Genomic DNA, 19,884 nt, shown 5'->3' on the forward strand with positions numbered 1-19,884 from the left:
TACTACTGCTGAGGTACTAGTATTACCCTGAGATACTAGTACTACCACTGATGAATAGTACTACCACTGAGGTACTAGGACTTCTCTGAGGTACTATTACTACCCCTAAAGGTACTTGTACTACCAATGAGGTACAAGTATTACTGCTGGAGTTGAAGTACTAACTCTTGAATACAAGTACTACCACAGAGGTACAAGTACTACCACAGGTACATGTTGGAGCCTCGAGTTCGGCTATTGCAACCAATGAATAGCAAGCGACCTAGAGAGTGACCGTGAGACGTGTGTACATAGGTCTCTGGTACCTGTCAATCACAAGGTAGCCCCGCCCTAAAGCGTTGTATAGAAGTCTATATAAATGACTCTACTTCTCTTGATGTATTCCCTCAGTAAACATTGTAAACATTAGTTTTTGGTCTCAATCTCTAGTTTCAAGTCTTCTTCAATACAGCGTGATGTTCATTTAGTAAATTATGGTCATTTAGAGTCAAACAGACCATAAAGCAGGGGATGCTTTAGGGGCGGGGCTACAAGGTGATTGACAGGTACCAGAGACGTCTATGGAGCCTCTACGTCCCTCCTCCTCAGTATGGTCACTTCCTGTTCACTAGTTGCGAAAAAAACAAGATGGCGACAACCAAAACGGGGCGGCTTCAAACGCCCTAACATCGCTAAGTTAGCTGGCGGCCATGTTGGCGTTGTTGTGTCCGGCAAAAATTAATCTTTGATCAACTTTGTTGACTCTCAAATATAAGTATCCTCTTTTATTTGGTAAAGCAATTAAAAAAGACTAAAAAACACCGTTAACATTGTTAATTATTATTATTATTTTAAATGGTCACATTGCTACTGACGACAGATATTCTATTGATTACTCGTGTTTTCTGCTTCTGATTTGAATTAGTTGTTGTTTTTGTTTATTTGTAACTATCTCAGTTGAACATTGTACCCACCGACCCCACATGACCTCAAACCAAACCCCGGATGAGGTGTGACCACATCTGTGCTGCTGATTCTTCTTCTGTGGTTAAAGCTCATCTTCAAGGATGCTGCAAAACCAAGTTAAAAAAACAGCGATCTACTGTGTATATATTTACATGTATTTATATTTATATGTATTTAAATGTACATGTATTTATATTTATATGTATTTAAATGTACATGTATTTAAATTGACATGTATTTATATTTATATGTATTTAAATTTACATGAATTTATATTTACATGTATTTATATTTACATGATTTTATATTCATATGTATTTAAATGTACATGTATTTATATTTATATGACAGTGGTGAAGCCACTGAAACTCAAAAGTGGTTTTCTTTTTCATGGATCTGTGAGCTATTGGTTGCAATGTTGGGCAATACTTTGATCCTTAAAGGGCCAGTACCGATGTTCTGAAGTGTTTCTATGAGCTTCCTTAAAGGGCCAGTACCGATGTTCTGAAGTGTTTCTGTGAGCTTCCTTAAAGGGCCAGTACCGACGTTCTGAAGTGTTTCTGTGAACTTCCTTAAAGGGCCAGTACCGATGTTCTGAAGTGTTTCTGTGAGCTTCCTTAAAGGGCCAGTACCGATGTTCTGAAGTGTTTCTGTGAGCTTCCTTAAAGGGCCAGTACCGATGTTCTGAAGTGTTTCTGTGAGCTACCTTAAAGGGCCAGTACCGATGTTCTGAAGTGTTTCTCTGAACTTCCTTAAAGGGCCAGTACCGATGTTCTGAAGTGTTTCTGTGAGCTTCCTTAAAGGGCCAGTACCGATGTTCTGAAGTGTTTCTGTGAACTTCCTTAAAGGGCCAGTACCGATGTTCTGAAGTGTTTCTGTGAGCTTCCTTAAAGGGCCAGTACCGATGTTCTGAAGTGTTTCTGTGAGCTACCTTAAAGGGCCAGTACCGATGTTCTGAAGTGTTTCTGTGAGCTTCCTTAAAGGGCCAGTATCGATGTTCTGAAGTGTTTCTGTGAGCTTCCTTAAAGGGCCAGTACCGATGTTCTGAAGTGTTTCTCTGAACTTCCTTAAAGGGCCAGTACCGATGTTCTGAAGTGTTTCTGTGAGCTTCTTCTCCTCCAGAGTCAAACTCTTAGGTTGGGTTCTAGTTGTTGGTCTGAGAGTCCAAAAGACAATTAGTTGATGCATTTGCCGTCAAAGGATGAACCAAATCCAGACACGAGGATCATTATTGGATGGATATCGATGCGTCGCTAACGGACCAATGGCATGCAGGTTGGTTGTAAACATTGTTGTTGTTATAGTCTTACAACCGGCTGCGGTGACGCCGGCGTGACATCCTGAGAACAGAACTGCTTTCACACCTCGTCTCCAGCTTCCTTCAGGGGGGCGGGATCTAACTTCTAGACCAATCACACGACGGCTTTGACTTCTTCTGCTGATTTGAGTTGTTTTGGAGCACAGCTCGTTTAATCTGCTTTAATGAGATCTGCAAATATAACTTTGAGATCCCTGATACTAATTATTGATCACTGATGATCCATATTAACAGATCCAGATCCATATTGTTGTTTGATCAGCTGGTCTACAAGGATCCAGAATATTGATTTATTTCACCGTCCCAAAAGTCATTTTAACTCTCTAAAAAAAAACATCAAAAATACAAGATGTTATACTTTGTTAAAGTAATTTATATATTTTTAAGTTCTAAGTAAATAAAATATTTTTTTTGGTGATATTTAGTAGACCCCGTGTCCATGGCCGTGTGGCGTAAAGTAGTCCCTCCTGGTTGAGTGTTGATGATGTATTTGTGGACGCTACTTGGTGAGCTAAAAGGAGCTTGTGTTTGCCCTCTGCCTGGCACGCCCATGCTTTAAGCTCCTTACTGTGTACACACACACACACACACACACACACACACACACACACACACACCTTCACCCCGATGGTGAAATAGAAGACCTGCTTCTTCTAATGCGTCTAAGACGTCTGAACAGGAACTCCAGAGAATCAACAGGTTCCTCTTTTTGTGTCTGCAGTCGTGTGTTTGTCAGAGTGACTTCGTGTTTCTAGAGTTCTCCTCTGGTTCCTGAGGTTCTGTCGTTCCTGTGGTTCCTGTAGTTTAGTTTCTGTAGGTCCTGTAGTTTAGTTCCTGTAGTTTAGTTCCTTTAGTTCCTGTAGTTCTTGTAGTTCCTGTAGTGTAGTTTAGTTTCTGTAGTTTAGTTCCTGTAGTTTAGTTCCTGTAGTTTAGTTCCTGTAGTTCCTGTAGTGTAGTTTAGTTTCTGTAGTTTAGTTTCTGAGCAGTGTTCTGTTCATCGGGCGCTTTCGGTTCCTCATTCGGGGGTGGTTCTGTGTGGAGGTCCACAGTGAGTCACTGGTTCTGTGTTGAGGTCCACGGTGAGTCACTGGTTCTGTGTGGAGGTCCACAGTGAGTCACTGGTTCTGTGTGGAGGTCCACGGTGAGTCACTGGTTCTGTGTTGAGGTCCACGGTGAGTCACTGGTTCTGTGTGGAGGTCCACAGTGAGTCACTGGTTCTGTGTGGAGGTCCACAGTGAGTCACTGGTTCTGTGTTGAGGTCCACGGTGAGTCACTGGTTCTGTGTGGAGGTCCACGTGAGTCACTGGTTCTGTGTGGAGGTCCACGGTGAGTCACTGGTTCTGTGTTGAGGTCCACGGTGAGTCACTGGTTCTGTGTGGAGGTCCACAGTGAGTCACTGGTTCTGTGTGGAGGTCCACGGTGAGTCACTGGTTCTGTGTGGAGGTCCACGGTGAGTCACTGGTTCTGTGTGGAGGTCCACAGTGAGTCACTGGTTCTGTGTGGAGGTCCACAGTGAGTCACTGGTTCTGTGTGGAGGTCCACGGTGAGTCACTGGTTCTGTGTGGAGGTCCACGGTGAGTCACTGGTTCTGTGTGGAGGTCCACGTGAGTCACTGGTTCTGTGTGGAGGTCCACAGTGAGTCACTGGTTCTGTGTTGAGGTCCACGGTGAGTCACTGGTTCTGTGTGGAGGTCCACGGTGAGTCACTGGTTCTGTGTGGAGGTCCACGGTGAGTCACTGGTTCTGTGTGGAGGTCCACAGTGAGTCACTGGTTCTGTGTGGAGGTCCACGGTGAGTCACTGGTTCTGTGTGGAGGTCCACGTGAGTCACTGGTTCTGTGTGGAGGTCCACAGTGAGTCACTGGTTCTGTGTTGAGGTCCACGGTGAGTCACTGGTTCTGTGTGGAGGTCCACGGTGAGTCACTGGTTCTGTGTGGAGGTCCACGGTGAGTCACTGGTTCTGTGTGGAGGTCCACGGTGAGTCACTGGTTCTGTGTGGAGGTCCACAGTGAGTCACTGGTTCTGTGTGGAGGTCCACGGTGAGTCACTGGTTCTGTGTGGAGGTCCACGGTGAGTCACTGGTTCTGTGTGGAGGTCCACGGTGAGTCACTGGTTCTGTGTGGAGGTCCACGGTGAGTCACTGGTTCTGTGTGGAGGTCCACAGTGAGTCACTGGTTCTGTGTGGAGGTCCACGGTGAGTCACTGGTTCTGTGTGGAGGTCCACGGTGAGTCACTGGTTCTGTGTGGAGGTCCACGGTGAGTCACTGGTTCTGTGTGGAGGTCGAGGACTCTTCTTCGTCCCTCTTTTGAAAACCAGTATTTCACAACTGGACGACGCTGTTCGACCTCCTGTTCACTTCAGGGACTAGATTGAGACTCTTATGTATAAACAAGTCTGTCGCTGTGAACACTTTGTAGAACACTGAAGAAAACTTTGTAGAAGGCTTTGCAGAACACTTTGCAGAACACTTTGTAGAACACTTTGCAGACACTTTGTAGAACACTTTGCAGAACACACTTTGCAGAACACACTTTGTAGAACACTTTGCAGACACTTTGTAGAACACTTTGCAGACACTTTGTAGAACACTTTGCAGAACACACTTTGCAGAACACACTTTGTAGAACACTTTGTAGAACTCTTTGCAGAACACACTTTGTAGAACACTTTGCAGAATACTGAACACTTTGTAGAACACGTTGCAGAACACGTTGCAGAACACTTTGTAGAACACACTTTGTAGAACACACTTTGTAGAACACACTTTGTAGAACACTTTGTAGAACACACTTTGTAGAACACTTTGTAGAACACACTTTGTACAACACTTTGCAGAACACGTTGCAGAACACTTTGTAGAACACACTTTGTAGAACACGTTGCAGAACACACTTTGTAGAACACACTTTGTAGAACACACTTTGTAGAACACGTTGCAGAACACACTTTGTAGAACACACTTTGTAGAACACACTTTGTAGAACACTTTGTAGAACACACTGTAGAACACTTTGTAGAACACACTTTGTAGAACACTTTGTAGAACACACTTTGTAGAACACTTTGCAGAATACTGAACACTTTGCAGAACACACTTTGCAGAACACACTTTGTAGAACTCTTTGCAGAACACACTTTGTAGAACACGTTGCAGAACACACTTTGTAGAACACTTTGCAGAATACTGAACACTTTGCAGAACACACTTTGTAGAACACTTTGTAGAACACACTTTGTAGAACACTTTGTAGAACTCTTTGCAGAACACACTTTGTAGAACACTTTGCAGAATACTGAACACTTTGTAGAACACACTTTGTAGAACACACGTTGCAGAACACGTTGCAGAACACTTTGTAGAACACACTTTGTACAACACTTTGTAGAACACACTTTGTACAACACTTTGTAGAACACACTTTGTACAACACTTTGTAGAACACACTTTGTACAACACTTTGTACAACACTTTGCAGAACACGTTGCAGAACACTTTGTAGAACACACTTTGTAGAACACGTTACAGAACACACTTTGTAGAACACTTTGTAGAACACACTTTGTAGAACACTTTGTAGAACACGTTGCAGAACACACGTTGCAGAACACACTTTGTAGAACACACTTTGTAGAACACTTTGTAGAACACACTTTGTAGAACACACTTTGTAGAACACACTTTGTAGAACACACTTTGTAGAACACTTTGTAGAACACTTTGTAGAACACACTTTGTAGAACACACTTTGTAGAACACTTTGTAGAACACACTTTGTAGAACACACTTTGTAGAACACACTTTGTAGAACACTTTGTAGAACACACGTTGTAGAACACTTTGTAGAACACACTTGTAGAACACACTTTGTAGAACACACTTTGTAGAACACACTTTGTAGAACACACTTTGTAGAACACACTTTGTAGAACACACTTTGTAGAACACACTTTGTAGAACACTTTGTAGAACACACTTTGTAGAACACACTTTGTAGAACACACTTTGTAGAACACTTTGTAGAACACACGTTGTAGAACACTTTGTAGAACACACTTGTAGAACACACTTTGTAGAACACACTTTGTAGAACACACTTTGTAGAACACACTTTGTAGAACACACTTTGTAGAACACTTTGCAGAACACACTTTGTAGAACACTTTGTGCTCGTCTGAGCCGTCCAGGTCCTCAGTGACTGGGATGTAAAAGGTTCTTTCTCAAGCGCCTTTTAGTCTTTCACAGAACGTGAGGAAGTGCTGCCCCTTGTGGCCGAGATGAGTATTACAACAACAGCTCCTTCAGTAAAATGATCTTTTCATTGGCTGGCCGGGCGTCGTTCTTTTCCTCGGGGCAGCAGGTCCGTGACCTCTGACCTCAGACCTGTGCACACAGCGGCCGCCGGGCTTTTGTTTCTACCGGCCGTCGGTTCTGATTGCAAAAGGTTTTGATTGTTGTCGTCGGTCAGCGGTCAGCGACAATGCAAAAGTCCTGACTGCACAACATCTTTTGTGGTCTGTTTTTAATGTTCTTCCTGGAATTACATCCATAAAACGTACGCATGATCCGTGAGGGGAGAAACTAACAGCAGCAGAGCATCACGTATTCATAATGTCACCACGTTGTTGGAATGATGTTCTCTTCTGTGCAGCACCGAGTTCTCAATGTTATCGTTCTAGTGCGAGTAAACCGCTAGCGGGACGTGGCTAACTCGCGTTAGCTACATGGAGATGTTTCAGGAGAAAGGGTGACATTGAGACAAGTGTCACTCAGAAGGTGAATTTGTTGGTTGATACTGAGGAAGCTGCTTTGAAGCCACAAAGAGGAACTGAAGCTTCAGTGAAGCTTCAGTGAAGCTTCAGTTCCTCTTCTGCATCAACTAACTAGTTAATTATTATCAGTAACCTGCATATGGTGCACAACGAGTGAAGCTTAAGCTTCATGTGTTAAAGCTGCATTCTCTCTCCTGACCACCAGGGGGCGACGACTCTGGTTGTATAGAAGTCTATGCTTCATGTGTTAAAGCTGCATTCTCTCTCCTGACCACCAGGGGGCGACTCCTCTGGTTGTATAGAAGTCTATGCTTCATGTGTTAAAGCTGCATTCTCTCTCCTGACCACCAGGGGGCGACTCCTCTGGTTGTATAGAAGTCTATGCTTCTCGTGTTAAAGCTGCATTCTCTCTCCTGACCACCAGGGGGCGACTCCTCTGGTTGTATAGAAGTCTATGCTTCATGTTAAAGCTGCATTCTCTCTACTGACCACCAGGGGGCGACTCCTCTGGTTGTATAGAAGTCTATGCTTCATGTGTTAAAGCTGCATTCTCTCTCCTGACCACCAGGGGGCGACTCCTCTGGTTGTATAGAAGTCTATGCTTCATGTTAAAGCTGCATTCTCTCTACTGACCACCAGGGGGCGACTCCTCTGGTTGTATAGAAGTCTATGCTTCATGTGTTAAAGCTGCATTCTCTCTCCTGACCACCAGGGGGCGACTCCTCTGGTTGTATAGAAGTCTATGCTTCATGTTAAAGCTGCATTCTCTCTACTGACCACCAGGAGGCGACTCCTCTGGTTGTATAGAAGTCTATGCTTCATGTGTTAAAGCTACATTCTCTCTCCTGACCACCAGGGGGCGACTCCTCTGGTTGTATAGAAGTCTATGCTTCATGTGTTAAAGCTGCATTCTCTCTCCTGACCACCAGGGGGCGACTCCTCTGGTTGTATAGAAGTCTATGCTTCATGTTAAAGCTGCATTCTCTCTACTGACCACCAGGAGGCGACTCCTCTGGTTGTATAGAAGTCTATGCTTCATGTGTTAAAGCTACATTCTCTCTCCTGACCACCAGGGGGCGACTCCTCTGGTTGTATAGAAGTCTATGCTTCATGTGTTAAAGCTGCATTCTCTCTCCTGACCACCAGGGGGCGACTCCTCTGGTTGTATAGAAGTCTATGCTTCATGTGTTGAAACCTGGTTCTTCTCGTCCTCTCCAGCATGGCGTCCACGGTGACCTTAGAAGATGCCCTCTCCAACGTGGACCTGCTGGAGGAGCTGCCGCTCCCGGACCAGCAGCCCTGCATCGAGCCCCTCCCCTCATCCGTCATGTTCCAGGTCAGTCGGTTCGGAGTCTGGTTTCATCGCTCAGACGCTTATTTTTGGATCGTTTCCGTGGTGATCAATAAGTCAAAAGATGAACCACAAAGACCGTCTCCATTGGAGATCAATAATGTTTGAATCATGCCCCATTAGTCAAATACAGCAACCGTTTTTAACTTTTATCAATCAATATTTCTTGTATGTGTGTGTATATATATATATATATATATATATATATATATATATATATATATATATATATATATATATATAAATAAATAAAGCACCACTGTTGTAACCCTCCCATCTTCCCGCAGCCCAACTTCAACACCAACTTTGAGGACCGAAATGCGTTCGTCACCGGCATCGCCAGATACATCGAGCAGGCCACGGTCCACTCCAGCATGGTACAGGGTTCTCTGGGTTCTCTGGGCCAGCAGAACGGGGTCACGGTTCTGCTGGGAATACTGGGGCTTTGTGTCTAATTGGTACTCTGGTGTGTGTGTGTGTGTGTGTTCACTGTTTTTTCTTTGTTGAACTAGAATGTGATGTTGGAGGAGGGGCAGGAATACGCCATCATGCTGTACACCTGGAGGAGCTGCTCACGAGCGATACCACAGGTGAGCTTTGTGACACCACAGTAACGGTACTTCCTTCCTTCCTTCCTAACCTTCCTTCCTTCCTTCCTTCCTTTCTAACCTTCCTTCCTTCCTAACCTTCCTTCCTTCTTCCCTTCTTCCCTTCCTTCTTTCCTTCCTACCTTCATCCCTTCCTTCTTCCCTTCCTAACCTTCTTTCCTTCCTTCCTTTCTTCTTTCCTTCCTTCTTCCCTTCCTAACCTTCCTTCTTTCCTTCCTTCCTTCCTTCCTAACGTCCTTCCTATCGTCCTTAGGTGAAATGCAACGAGCAGCCCAACAGAGTGGAGATCTATGAGAAGACGGTGGAGGTCCTGGAGCCAGAAGTCACCAAGCTGATGAACTTCATGTACTTCCAGGTGATTGACATTCAGCTCAAACTGTCTTTTATTGGCGAGTCACAGAAACCTAACCCGCCCCCTTCCCCCCATGCCCCGCCCCCCTCTCTCTCCCCCCAGCGAATGGCGATCGACCGTTTCTGCGCAGAAGTTCGGCGTCTCTGCCACACGGAGCGCAGGAAGGACTTCGTGTCCGAGGCGTACCTGCTGACCCTCGGGAAGTTCATCAACATGTTCGCCGTGCTGGACGAGCTGAAGAACATGAAGTGCAGCGTGAAGAACGACCACTCAGCCTACAAACGGTACTCGGGGCACTCTAACCCCATGCACCCTTACCCCATGCACCCTAACCCCATGCGCCCTTACCCCATGCACCCTAACCCCATGCACCCTAACCCCATGCGCCCTAACCCCATGCGCCCTAACCCCATGCGCCCTAACCCCATGCACCCTAACCCCATGCGCCCTAACCCCATGCGCCCTAACCCCATGCGCCCTTACCCCATGCGCCCTAACCCCATGCGCCCTAACCCCATGCGCCCTAACCCCATGCGCCCTAACCCCCATGCGCCCTAACCCCCATGCGCTCTAACCCCCATGCGCCCTAACCCCATGCGCCCTAACCACATGCGCCCTAACCCCATGCGCCCTAACCCCAATGTTAACCCCATGCGCTCTAACACCATGCACCCTAATTCCATGCCCCCTAACCCCATGCGCTCTACCCCCATGCGCTCTACCCCCATGCGCTCTACCCCATGCGCACTAACCCCATGCGCTCTAACCCCATGCGCTCTACCCCATGCCCCTAACCCCATGCCCCTAACCCCATGCCCCTAACCCCATGCGCCTAACCCCATGCGCTCTACCCCCATGCGCTCTAACCCCCATGCGCTCTAACCCCCATGCGCCCTAACCCCATGCGCCCTAACCCCATGCGCCCTTACCCCCATGCGCCCTAACCCCAATGTTAACCCCATGCGCTCTAACCCCATGCGCTCTACCCCATGCACTCTACCCCATGCGCTCTAACCCCATGCCCCCTAACCCCCATGCGCCCTAACCCCATGCGCCCTAACCCCATGCGCCCTTACACACAGCAGACACTAGAGGGCAGCATCAGGGTTCCAGGTAGATGAACTAAAGCTCCCATCACTTTGGGGAGTAAACAAAGAAGTAGGATTATTATTATCAACAACTTTTTCAAGCCTGTATTTGTTAATTAATTAAAAGTATGCTGGAACTACTGGAAGACTGAACCACGATGACTTAAAGACTACTTTATTACCTTTTAAATAAACCCTGTAGAGAAACAAGGATTACATGTTGTAAAGAAATAAAGGTTACATATTGACTCACATGGAGATGTTCAACACTTCCTGTTTCTAAAGCAGCTAAAAACTAATTAATAGACAAAAGATAAAATCATCTGTAAAACAACTGGAGGGGAAAAAAATGTTTTGGCAGGTGAAGTGTCAACAAAAGCATTTGTTTTATCCCAATTTACATAACTTGACATTATTAATAATATTATTATCATTATATGTTGTGTTGAGAGTTCATGGAGAAGTTGTAGTGGTGCACTGCACCCTCTTGTGGACACACCTAGTATTGCAACAACAAACACCAGTTTCCACAGAAAGTACCTCAAACATTATTGTTCTGCTCTTGAGTCATAGACCAGAGACCAGACTCCACCCGACTACCTTCTCTCTCATTGGCCTCTCAGGGCTTCCGTAGGAGCTCATTGATCCAACATTGAAATCATTTCTCTGTTCTACATTTGAAGCTTTGAATGTCTTTCTTCTCAGAGCTGCTCAGTTCCTCAGGAAGATGTCTGAGCCTTCATCCATCCAGGAGTCTCAGAACTTGTCCATGTTCCTGGCCAACCACAACAAGATCACTCAGGTCGGTGAGACGGTCTTTGTTCATGCAGCTTGATGGGCGACGTCCTCAGCTGATGCACAAATGCATCATTCTAATGAAATGTTGAATCTCCTCCCAGTCTCTGCAGCAGCAGCTGGAGGTGATCAATGGCTACGAGGAGCTGCTGGCCGACATCGTCAACCTGTGTGTGGAGTACTACGAGAACAAGATGTACCTCACCCCCAACGAGAAGCACATGCTGCTCAAAGTAGGTGGCTACGAGCCGTAGTACACATCCTGTGTGTTATTTATATATTTATACGTATATAAACCTCCTAGGTGATGGGGTTTGGCTTGTACCTCATGGACGGAAACAGCAGCAACGTCTACAAGCTGGATGCCAAGAAGAGGGTCAACTTGACCAAGATCGACAAGTTTTTCAAGGTTTGGAAGACGAAGTTCTATTAATTCACCAATTAGCCATGAACCATTTTTTATTTGCTTTTTATTGACATGATGTTGTGGATCTACTACAAAGCTAAGAATCAGTCTGTCTGTCAAATATCTTGTGAACCGCTCATCTAATTGACTTAATTAATGAATATTTTGATTTGTTAATAAGCTAAGCTAACTATAACAGGCTAACACAGACAGGTAGCCACCTACCTATCTACCCTCCAGTTAATAAGCTAAGCTAAGCTAACTATAACAGGCTGACACACACAGACAGGTAGCCACCTACCTATCTACCCTCCAGTTAATAAGCTAAGCTAACTATAACAGGCTAACACATAGACAGGTAGCCACCTACCCATCTACCCTCCAGTTAATAAGCTAAGCTAAGCTAACTATAACAGGCTAACACACACAGACAGGTAGCCACCTACCTATCTACCCTCCAGTTAATAAGCTAAGCTAACTATAACAGGCTAACACATAGACAGGTAGCCACCTACCTATCTACCCTCCAGTTAATAAGCTAAGCTAACTATAACAGGCTAACACATAGACAGGTAGCCACCTACCTATCTACCCTCTAGTTAATAAGCTAAGCTAACTATAACAGGCTAACACATAGACAGGTAGCCACCTACCTATCTACCCTCTAGTTAATAAGCTAAGCTAACTATAACAGGCTGACACACACAGACAGGTAGCCACCTACCTATCTACCCTCCAGTTAATAAGCTAAGCTAACTATAACAGGCTAGCACACAGACAGGTAGCCTCAGAAAGCATGTGACCTGCTCGGCGTAATGCAGGTACCTGTGTCTCGTCTCGCGGCTCACAGCAGCTGCAGGTGGTTCCTCTGTTCGGGGACATGCAGATCGAGCTGTCTCGCTACATCAAGACCAGCGCTCACTTTGAGGAGAACAAATCCAGGTGAGACGGGAAACACACACCTTTGGTTTAACCTCAGAGAATATGGAGGGGGGGGGGGGGGGGGTTCATCAGACACTTGTGTGGTCACATGTCATCTTAGAACATCAATATTCTACTTTATTGAATTTAGTCATTGTCTTTTGTTTAACTGCTGGAACCTGAATGACAGGATCTCCTCCTCCTCCCTCGTCTCCTCCTCCTCCCTCGTCTCCTCCTCCTCCTCCTCCCTCGTCTCCTCTCTCCTCCTCCTCCTCCTCCTCCTTCCTCGTCTCTCCTCTCTCCTCCTCCTCCTTCCTCGTCTCTCCTCTGTCCTCCTCCTCCTTCCTCGTCTCTCCTCTCTCCTCCTCCTCCTCCCTCGTCTCCTCCTCCTCCTCCTCCTCCTTCCTCCTCTCTCCTCTCTCCTCCTCCTCCTCCTTCCTCGTCTCTCCTCTCTCCTCCTCCTCCTTCCTCGTCTCTCCTCTGTCCTCCTCCTCCTTCCTCGTCTCTCCTCCTCCTCCTTCCTCGTCTCTTCTTCTCCTCCTCCTCCTCCTCCTTCCTCGTCTCTCCTTCTCCTCTCTCCTCCTCCTCCTCGTCCCTCCTCCTCTCCTCCTCCTTCCTCGTCTCTCCTCCTCCTCCTCCTTCCTCGTCTCTCCTCTCTCCTCCTCCTCCTTCCTCGTCTCTCCTCTCTCCTCCTCCTCCTTCCTCGTCTCTTCTTCTCCTCCTCCTCCTCCTCCTCCTCCTTCCTCGTCTCTTCTCCTCCTCCTCCTCCTCCTTCCTCGTCTCTTCTCCTCCTCCCTCCTCGTCTCTCCTTCTCCTCCTCGTCTCTCCTCTCTCCTCCTCCTTCCTCCTCTCTCCTCTCCTCCTTCCTCGTCTCTCCTCTCCTCCTCCTCCTTCCTCGTCTCTCCTCTCCTCCTCCTCCTCCTTCCTCTCTCCTCTCTCCTCCTCCTCCTTCCTCCTCCTCCTCCTCCTCCTCCAGGTGGACCTGTACGTCCATATCCAGCAGCCCTCAGTACAACATCTGTGAGCAGATGCTTCAGATCCGTGACGACCACATGCGCTTCATCTCGGAGTTGGCTCGCTACAGCAACAGTGAGGTCGGAACCCTAAAGAACCTCTCAGTGCACCTGTGTTGTTGTTGTTGTGTTGCTGTGTTGTTGTTGTGTTTGCGTACCGAGTGATTTGAAGGCGTGTCTCCCCCGTGGCTGCAGGTGGTCACCGGCTCGGGGCGCCAGGAGGCCCAGAAGACGGACTCCGAGTACAGGAAGCTGTTCGACTTGGCCCTGCAGGGCATCCAGCTGCTGTCCCAGTGGAGCGCTCACGTCATGGAAGTGGTGAGGAAGAGCAGCGAGTCGATCGATTCTAAACGTACCCGGTGGTTTGATGTCTGACGCCGGTCCCATCTGGTCCTCTTCTCCCCCAGTACTCCTGGAAACTGGTCCACCCGACAGACAAATACTCCAACAAGGAGTGCCCCGACAACGCCGAGGAGTACGAGAGAGCCACCAGATACAACTACACCTGCGAGGAGAAGTTTGCTCTGGTGGAGGTCAGTGACGGCACCTTCTCCGCCCGTCGGCGTCCTCGCGTGTAGTCGGTTAAACGTGGCTCCGCTTGCAGGTGATGGCGATGATTAAGGGGCTGCAGGTGCTCATGGGCCGCATGGAGAGCGTGTTCAACCACGCCGTCCGGCACACCATCTACTCCGCCCTGCAGGACTTCGCTCAGGTGACCCTGCGCGACCCGCTGAGACAGGCCATCAAGAAGAAGAAGAACGTCATCCAGAGGTGCTTCACCCGCCCGCCGCTCCGCCTCTTAAAGGGACAGTGTGGACGACTTGGGGACAGCTAGTGGTGCAGTTGTAGATGCCTCTCTCTTCTGTCCTCTGTCCTTCTGTCCTCTGTCCTTCTCTCTTCTGTCCTTCTGTCCTCTCTCTTCTTTCCTCTGTCCCTCTGTCCTCTGTCCTTCTGTCCTCTGTCCTTCTCTCTTCTGTCCTTCTGTCCTCTCTCTTCTTTCCTCTGTCCCTCTGTCCTCTGTCCTTCTCTCTTCTGTCCTCTCTCTTCTGTCCTCTGTCCTTCTGTCCTCTGTCCTTCTCTCTTCTGTCCTCTGTCCTCTCTCTTCTGTCCTTCTGTCCTTCTCTCTTCTGTCCTCTGTCCTTCTCTCTTCTGTCCTCTCTCTTCTGTCCTCTGTCCTTCTGTCCTCTGTCCTTCTCTCTTCTGTCCTCTGTCCTCTCTCTTCTGTCCTCTGTCCTTCTGTCCTCTCTCTTCTGTCCTCTGTCCTTCTGTCCTCTCTCTTCTGTCCTTCTGTCCTCTGTCCTTCTGTCCTCTGTCCTTCTGTCCTTCTCTCTTCTGTCCTCTGTCCTTCTGTCCTCTCTCTTCTGTCCTCTGTCCTCTCTCTTCTGTCCCTCTGTCCTCTCTCTTCTGTCCCTCTGTCCTTCTGTCCTCTCTCTTCTGTCCTCTGTCCTTCTGTCCTCTCTCTTCTGTCCTCTGTCCTTCTGTCCTCTCTCTTCTGTCCTCTGTCCTTCTCTCTTCTGTCCTCTGTCCTTCTCTCTTCTGTCCTCTGTCCTTCTGTCCTCTCTCTTCTTTCCTTTCTCTTCTGTCCTCTCTCTTCTTTCCTTTCTCTTCTGTCCTCTCTCTTCTGTCCTCTGTCCTCTCTCTTCTGTCCTCTGTCCTCTCTCTTCTTTCCTTTCTCTTCTGTCCTCTCTCTTCTGTCCTCTGTCCTTTTGTCCTCTCTCTTCTGTCCTCTCTCTTCTTTCCTTTCTCTTCTGTCCTCTGTCCTTCTGTCCTCTCTCTCTTCTGTCCTCTGTCCTTCTGTCCTCTGTCCTTCTCTCTTCTGTCCTCTGTCCTCTCTCTTCTGTCCTCTGTCCTTCTGTCCTCTCTCTTCTGTCCTCTGTCCTTCTGTCCTCTCTCTTCTGTCCTTCTGTCCTCTGTCCTTCTGTCCTTCTCTCTTCTGTCCTCTGTCCTTCTGTCCTCTCTCTTCTGTCCTCTGTCCTCTCTCTTCTGTCCCTCTGTCCTCTCTCTTCTGTCCCTCTGTCCTCTCTCTTCTGTCCCTCTGTCCTTCTGTCCTCTCTCTTCTGTCCTCTGTCCTTCTGTCCTCTCTCTTCTGTCCTTCTGTCCTCTCTCTTCTTTCCTTTCTCCTCTGTCCTTCTGTCCTCTCTCTTCTGTCCTCTGTCCTTCTCTCTTCTGTCCTCTGTCCTTCTCTCTTCTGTCCTCTGTCCTTCTGTCCTCTCTCTTCTTTCCTTTCTCTTCTGTCCTCTCTCTTCTTTCCTTTCTCTTCTGTCCTCTCTCTTCTGTCCTCTGTCCTCTCTCTTCTGTCCTCTGTCCTCTCTCTTCTTTCCTTTCTCTTCTGTCCTCTCTCTTCTGTCCTCTGTCCTTTTGTCCTCTCTCTTCTGTCCTCTCTCTTCTTTCCTTTCTCTTCTGTCCTCTGTCCTTCTGTCCTCTCTCTTCTTTCCTTTCTCTTCTGTCCTCTCTCTTCTTTCCTTTCTCTCCTGTCCTTCTGTCCTCTGTCCTTCTGTCCTTCTCTCTTCTGTCCTCTGTCCTTCTGTCCTCTGTCCTTCTGTCCTCTCTCTTCTGTCCTTCTGTCCTCTCTCTTCTTTCCTTTCTCTTCTGTCCTCTCTCTTCTGTCCTCTGTCCTTTTGTCCTCTCTCTTCTGTCCTCTCTCTTCTTTCCTTTCTCTTCTGTCCTCTGTCCTTCTGTCCTCTCTCTTCTTTCCTTTCCCTTCTGTCCTTCTGTCCTCTCTCCTCTGTCCTCTCTCTCCTGTCCTTCTGTCCTTCTCTCTTCTGTCTTCTGTCCTCTGTCCTTCTGTCCTTCTCTCTTCTGTCCTTCTGTCCTCTCTCTTCTGTCCTCTGTCCTTCTGTCTTCTTTCCTTTCTCTTCTGTCCTCTCTCTTCTTTCCTTTCTCTTCTGTCCTCTCTCTTCTGTCCTCTCTCTCCTGTCCTTCTGTCCTCTCTCTTCTGTCCTTCTGTCCTCTCTCTTCTGTCCTTCTGTCCTTCTGTCCTCTCTCTTCTGTCCTTCTGTCCTCTCTCTTCTGTCCTCTGTCCTTCTGTCCTTCTGTCCTCTGTCCTTCTGTCCTCTCTCTTCTGTCCTTCTGTCTTCTGTCCTTCTGTCCTTCTCTCTTCTGTCCTCTGTCCTTCTGTCCTCTCTCTTCTGTCCTCTGTCCTCTCTCTTCTGTCCTTCTGTCCTCTCTCTTCTGTCCTCTGTCCTTCTGTCCTTCTGTCCTCTGTCCTTCTGTCCTTCTCTCTTCTGTCCTTCTGTCCTCTCTCTTCTGTCCTCTCTTCTGTCCTCTCTCTTCTGTCCCTCTCTCTTCTGTCCTTCTGTCCTCTCTCTTCTGTCCTCTGTCCTTCTGTCCTCTCTCTTCTGTCCTCTGTCCTTCTGTCTTCTGTCCTTCTGTCCTCTGTCCTTCTGTCCTTCTGTCCTCTCTCTTCTGTCCTTCTGTCTTCTGTCCTTCTGTCCTTCTCTCTTCTGTCCTTCTGTCCTCTCTCTTCTGTCCTTCTGTCCTCTCTCTTCTGTCCTCTCTTCTGTCCTCTCTCTTCTGTCCTTCTGTCCTCTCTCTTCTGTCCTCTCTCTTCTGTCCTCTCTCTTCTGTCCTTCTGTCCTCTCTCTGCTTCGTCTCAGCCAACAGAACTTCACCAAAGTCGTTGGCGTTTGACTAAATGGTGTTTCCTTGACACCGTGTTGTCTTTTTAACTGACCGTACCGTCTGTCCTCAGCGTCCTGCAGGCCATCAGGAAGACGGTGTGCGACTGGGAGGCCGGCCGCGAGCCGCACAACGACCCGGCGCTGCGTGGAGAGAAGGACCCCAAAGGCGGCTTCGACATCACGGTTCCTCGCCGGGCCGTCGGCCCCTCCAGCACACAGGTCGGTTCTCAAGAACGTTCTGCTCTCTGGAAACGGAACAATCAGGAGAGAACCAGAACCTGCCTTTTGACCAGTGAGACGTAACCGTGTTATAACCACTTCTTATGAACCGTCTGTGGTTATAACACAGTTATAATCACAGGAATTACAAAGAGAAAAAAAAAGAGGCACGTTGATGTTCTTTAAACATTTATTTGAAAACAATGGAATCTATATATCCAACTTGTTTGTTTACAGTGTAAACTGTTTACATGTTTACTGGTGAATCAATCATGACAAAGTTAGTATAATTATATATATTTGTGTACAGTATTTAGGTTTGAGCAACTATTTAATTTTTTCTAAACCGGCCGTGTAGAATAATGTAATTCTTTATAAAATATATCACAATTTTAAACTTCATTCGTCACACATGATGCGTTCAAGGACAGAAAGTTTAATTCTGATAATCATGTCGGATGAAATGATCCGATTAGAGCTGCGTCCAGAGAACTAATCTGTGTCCCAGGTGCAGGACGACGTGTTTGTGTGGTCGTGAGAACGGGTCGAGGTCAACTGTCTGTCTGTCTGCCTGTCTGCCTGCCTGTCTGTCTGCAGCTCTACATGGTGAGGACCATGCTGGAGTCTCTCATCGCAGACAAGAGCGGCTCAAAGAAGACTCTGCGCAGCGGGCTGGACGGGCCGACCATCCTGGACATCGAGAGGTTTCACCGAGAGTCCTTCTTCTACACACACCTGCTGAACTTCAGTGGTGAGGAGGAGCTTATTGACGTCTGAGTTCTGTTACTCACCTGAAGCTTCAAAAGGAGCCTTAAATCATCAGCCAGGGAGAATTTAACAAGAGAATATGACCAGAAAGTCACGTTCACCAGAGTAACGTTCATCCTCCAGTATCCAGTAGATCACGTGATGACATCATCATGTTTCTCTGATCATGTGACTTTGTAAACAACCAATCAGTGTTTAGACCAATAGGACGTTAGCTAGTAACGTTAGCAGCACTGCTAACGGAGAACCAGGAGAGGTTCACATCAGTTACATGGTGATGCGTTCAGGCTCTGCTCAGTGAACACGAGTACTGGCTGAAGGTAAATGATAACGTTCTCATGATGCGTTCAGGCTCTGCTCAGTCAACATGAGTACTGCCTGAAGGTAAATGATAACGTTCTCATGATGCGTTCAGGCTCTGTTCAGTGAACATGAGTACTGGCTGAAGGTAAATGATGCGTTCAGGCTCTGCTCAGTGAACATGAGTACTGGCTGAAGGTGAATGATAACGTTCTCATGATGCGTTCAGGCTCCGCTCAGTGAACATGAGTACTGGCTGAAGGTAAATGATAACGTTCTCATGATGCGTTCAGGCTCCGCTCAGTGAACATGAGTACTGGCTGAAGGTAAATGATAACGTTCTCATGGTGCGTTCAGGCTCCGCTCAGTGAACATGAGTACTCTCCTCTTCCTCTGCAGAGACCCTGCAGCAGTGCTGTGATCTCTCCCAGCTCTGGTTCAGGGAGTTCTTCCTGGAGCTCACGATGGGCCGAAGGATCCAGTTCCCCATCGAGATGTCGATGCCCTGGATCCTCACAGACCACATCCTGGAGACCAAGGAGGCGTCCATGATGGAGTGAGGACTCGGTTCTGTTCTGGAGACGTTTCTCACCTTTTTAAGAAGAGCAGTTCGTGAAAAAGTCACAAAACGCAATCCACTGGTTTTCGTGTGAGACGATTGGACGACTTTTTTACTTCTTTTTCGAGACGATGTTGCGACACAAAACATCGTAGTTAGGCTCAAAATAACCACGTTAAGATTGAGACATAAACTCACTTCTATACAACCAGAGGAGTCGCCCCCTGGTGGTCAGGAGAGAGAATGCAGCTTTAACGCATGAAGCATAGACTTCTATACAACCAGAGGAGTCGCCCCCTGGTGGTCAGGAGAGAGAATGCAGCTTTAACACATGAAGCATAGACTTCTATACAACCAGAGGAGTCGCCCCCTGGTGGTCAGGAGAGAGAATGCAGCTTCAACACATGAAGCATAGACTTCTATACAGCCAGAGGAGTCGCCCCCTGGTGGTCAGGAGAGAGAATGCAGCTTTAACACATGAAGCATAGACTTCTATACAGCCAGAGGAGTCGCCCCCTGGTGGTCAGTAGAGAGAATGCAGCTTTAACACATGAAGCATAGACTTCTATACAGCCAGAGGAGTCGCCCCCTGGTGGTCAGGAGAGAGAATGCAGCTTTAACACATGAAGCACAGACTTCTATACAACCAGAGGAGTCGCCCCCTGGTGGTCAGGAGAGAGAATGCAGCTTTAACACATGAAGCATAGACTTCTATACAACCAGAGGAGTCTTCTGGCTTCGTGACATTAATCGTGTTTTGTTTCTTCTCATTTTGCATTTTCCAAAAAAACCACAATCCTAAAAAGAAAAAGGGATTAACCGTAAATGTTTTAAATCTCTTCTCAGGATTAT

At 47.4% G+C, this 19,884-nt stretch overlaps 1 protein-coding gene across 4 annotated transcripts in view; it reads left to right on the forward strand.

Moving 5' to 3' along the window:
* The window catches only part of cyfip1 (cytoplasmic FMR1 interacting protein 1), a 31,564-nt gene that overhangs the window by 1,737 nt on the left and 9,943 nt on the right, over positions 1-19,884 (forward strand). Inside the window, exons 1-17 of one of the 4 annotated variants that reach the window (XM_034531622.1) lie at positions 2,939-2,962; positions 8,251-8,368; positions 8,671-8,760; positions 8,896-8,973; positions 9,245-9,346; positions 9,446-9,627; positions 11,137-11,233; positions 11,331-11,459; positions 11,531-11,635; positions 12,483-12,574; positions 13,530-13,647; positions 13,762-13,884; positions 13,974-14,099; positions 14,171-14,337; positions 17,258-17,405; positions 18,003-18,156; positions 18,873-19,029. In XM_034531622.1, the coding sequence (XP_034387513.1) occupies positions 8,252-8,368; positions 8,671-8,760; positions 8,896-8,973; positions 9,245-9,346; positions 9,446-9,627; positions 11,137-11,233; positions 11,331-11,459; positions 11,531-11,635; positions 12,483-12,574; positions 13,530-13,647; positions 13,762-13,884; positions 13,974-14,099; positions 14,171-14,337; positions 17,258-17,405; positions 18,003-18,156; positions 18,873-19,029 (1,985 nt within the window). In that variant the 5' untranslated portion in view covers positions 2,939-2,962; position 8,251. Of the gene's footprint in view, positions 1-2,938; positions 2,963-3,152; positions 3,343-4,060; positions 4,146-8,250; positions 8,369-8,670; positions 8,761-8,895; positions 8,974-9,244; positions 9,347-9,445; positions 9,628-11,136; positions 11,234-11,330; positions 11,460-11,530; positions 11,636-12,482; positions 12,575-13,529; positions 13,648-13,761; positions 13,885-13,973; positions 14,100-14,170; positions 14,338-17,257; positions 17,406-18,002; positions 18,157-18,872; positions 19,030-19,884 lie in introns of those variants that run through there. The other 3 variants (XM_034531620.1, XM_034531621.1, XM_034531619.1) reach the window with 3 other exon arrangements.

Source organism: Cyclopterus lumpus, chromosome 4 (assembly GCF_009769545.1).
Source record: "Cyclopterus lumpus isolate fCycLum1 chromosome 4, fCycLum1.pri, whole genome shotgun sequence".
Taxonomy (NCBI): Eukaryota; Metazoa; Chordata; class Actinopteri; order Perciformes; family Cyclopteridae; genus Cyclopterus; species Cyclopterus lumpus.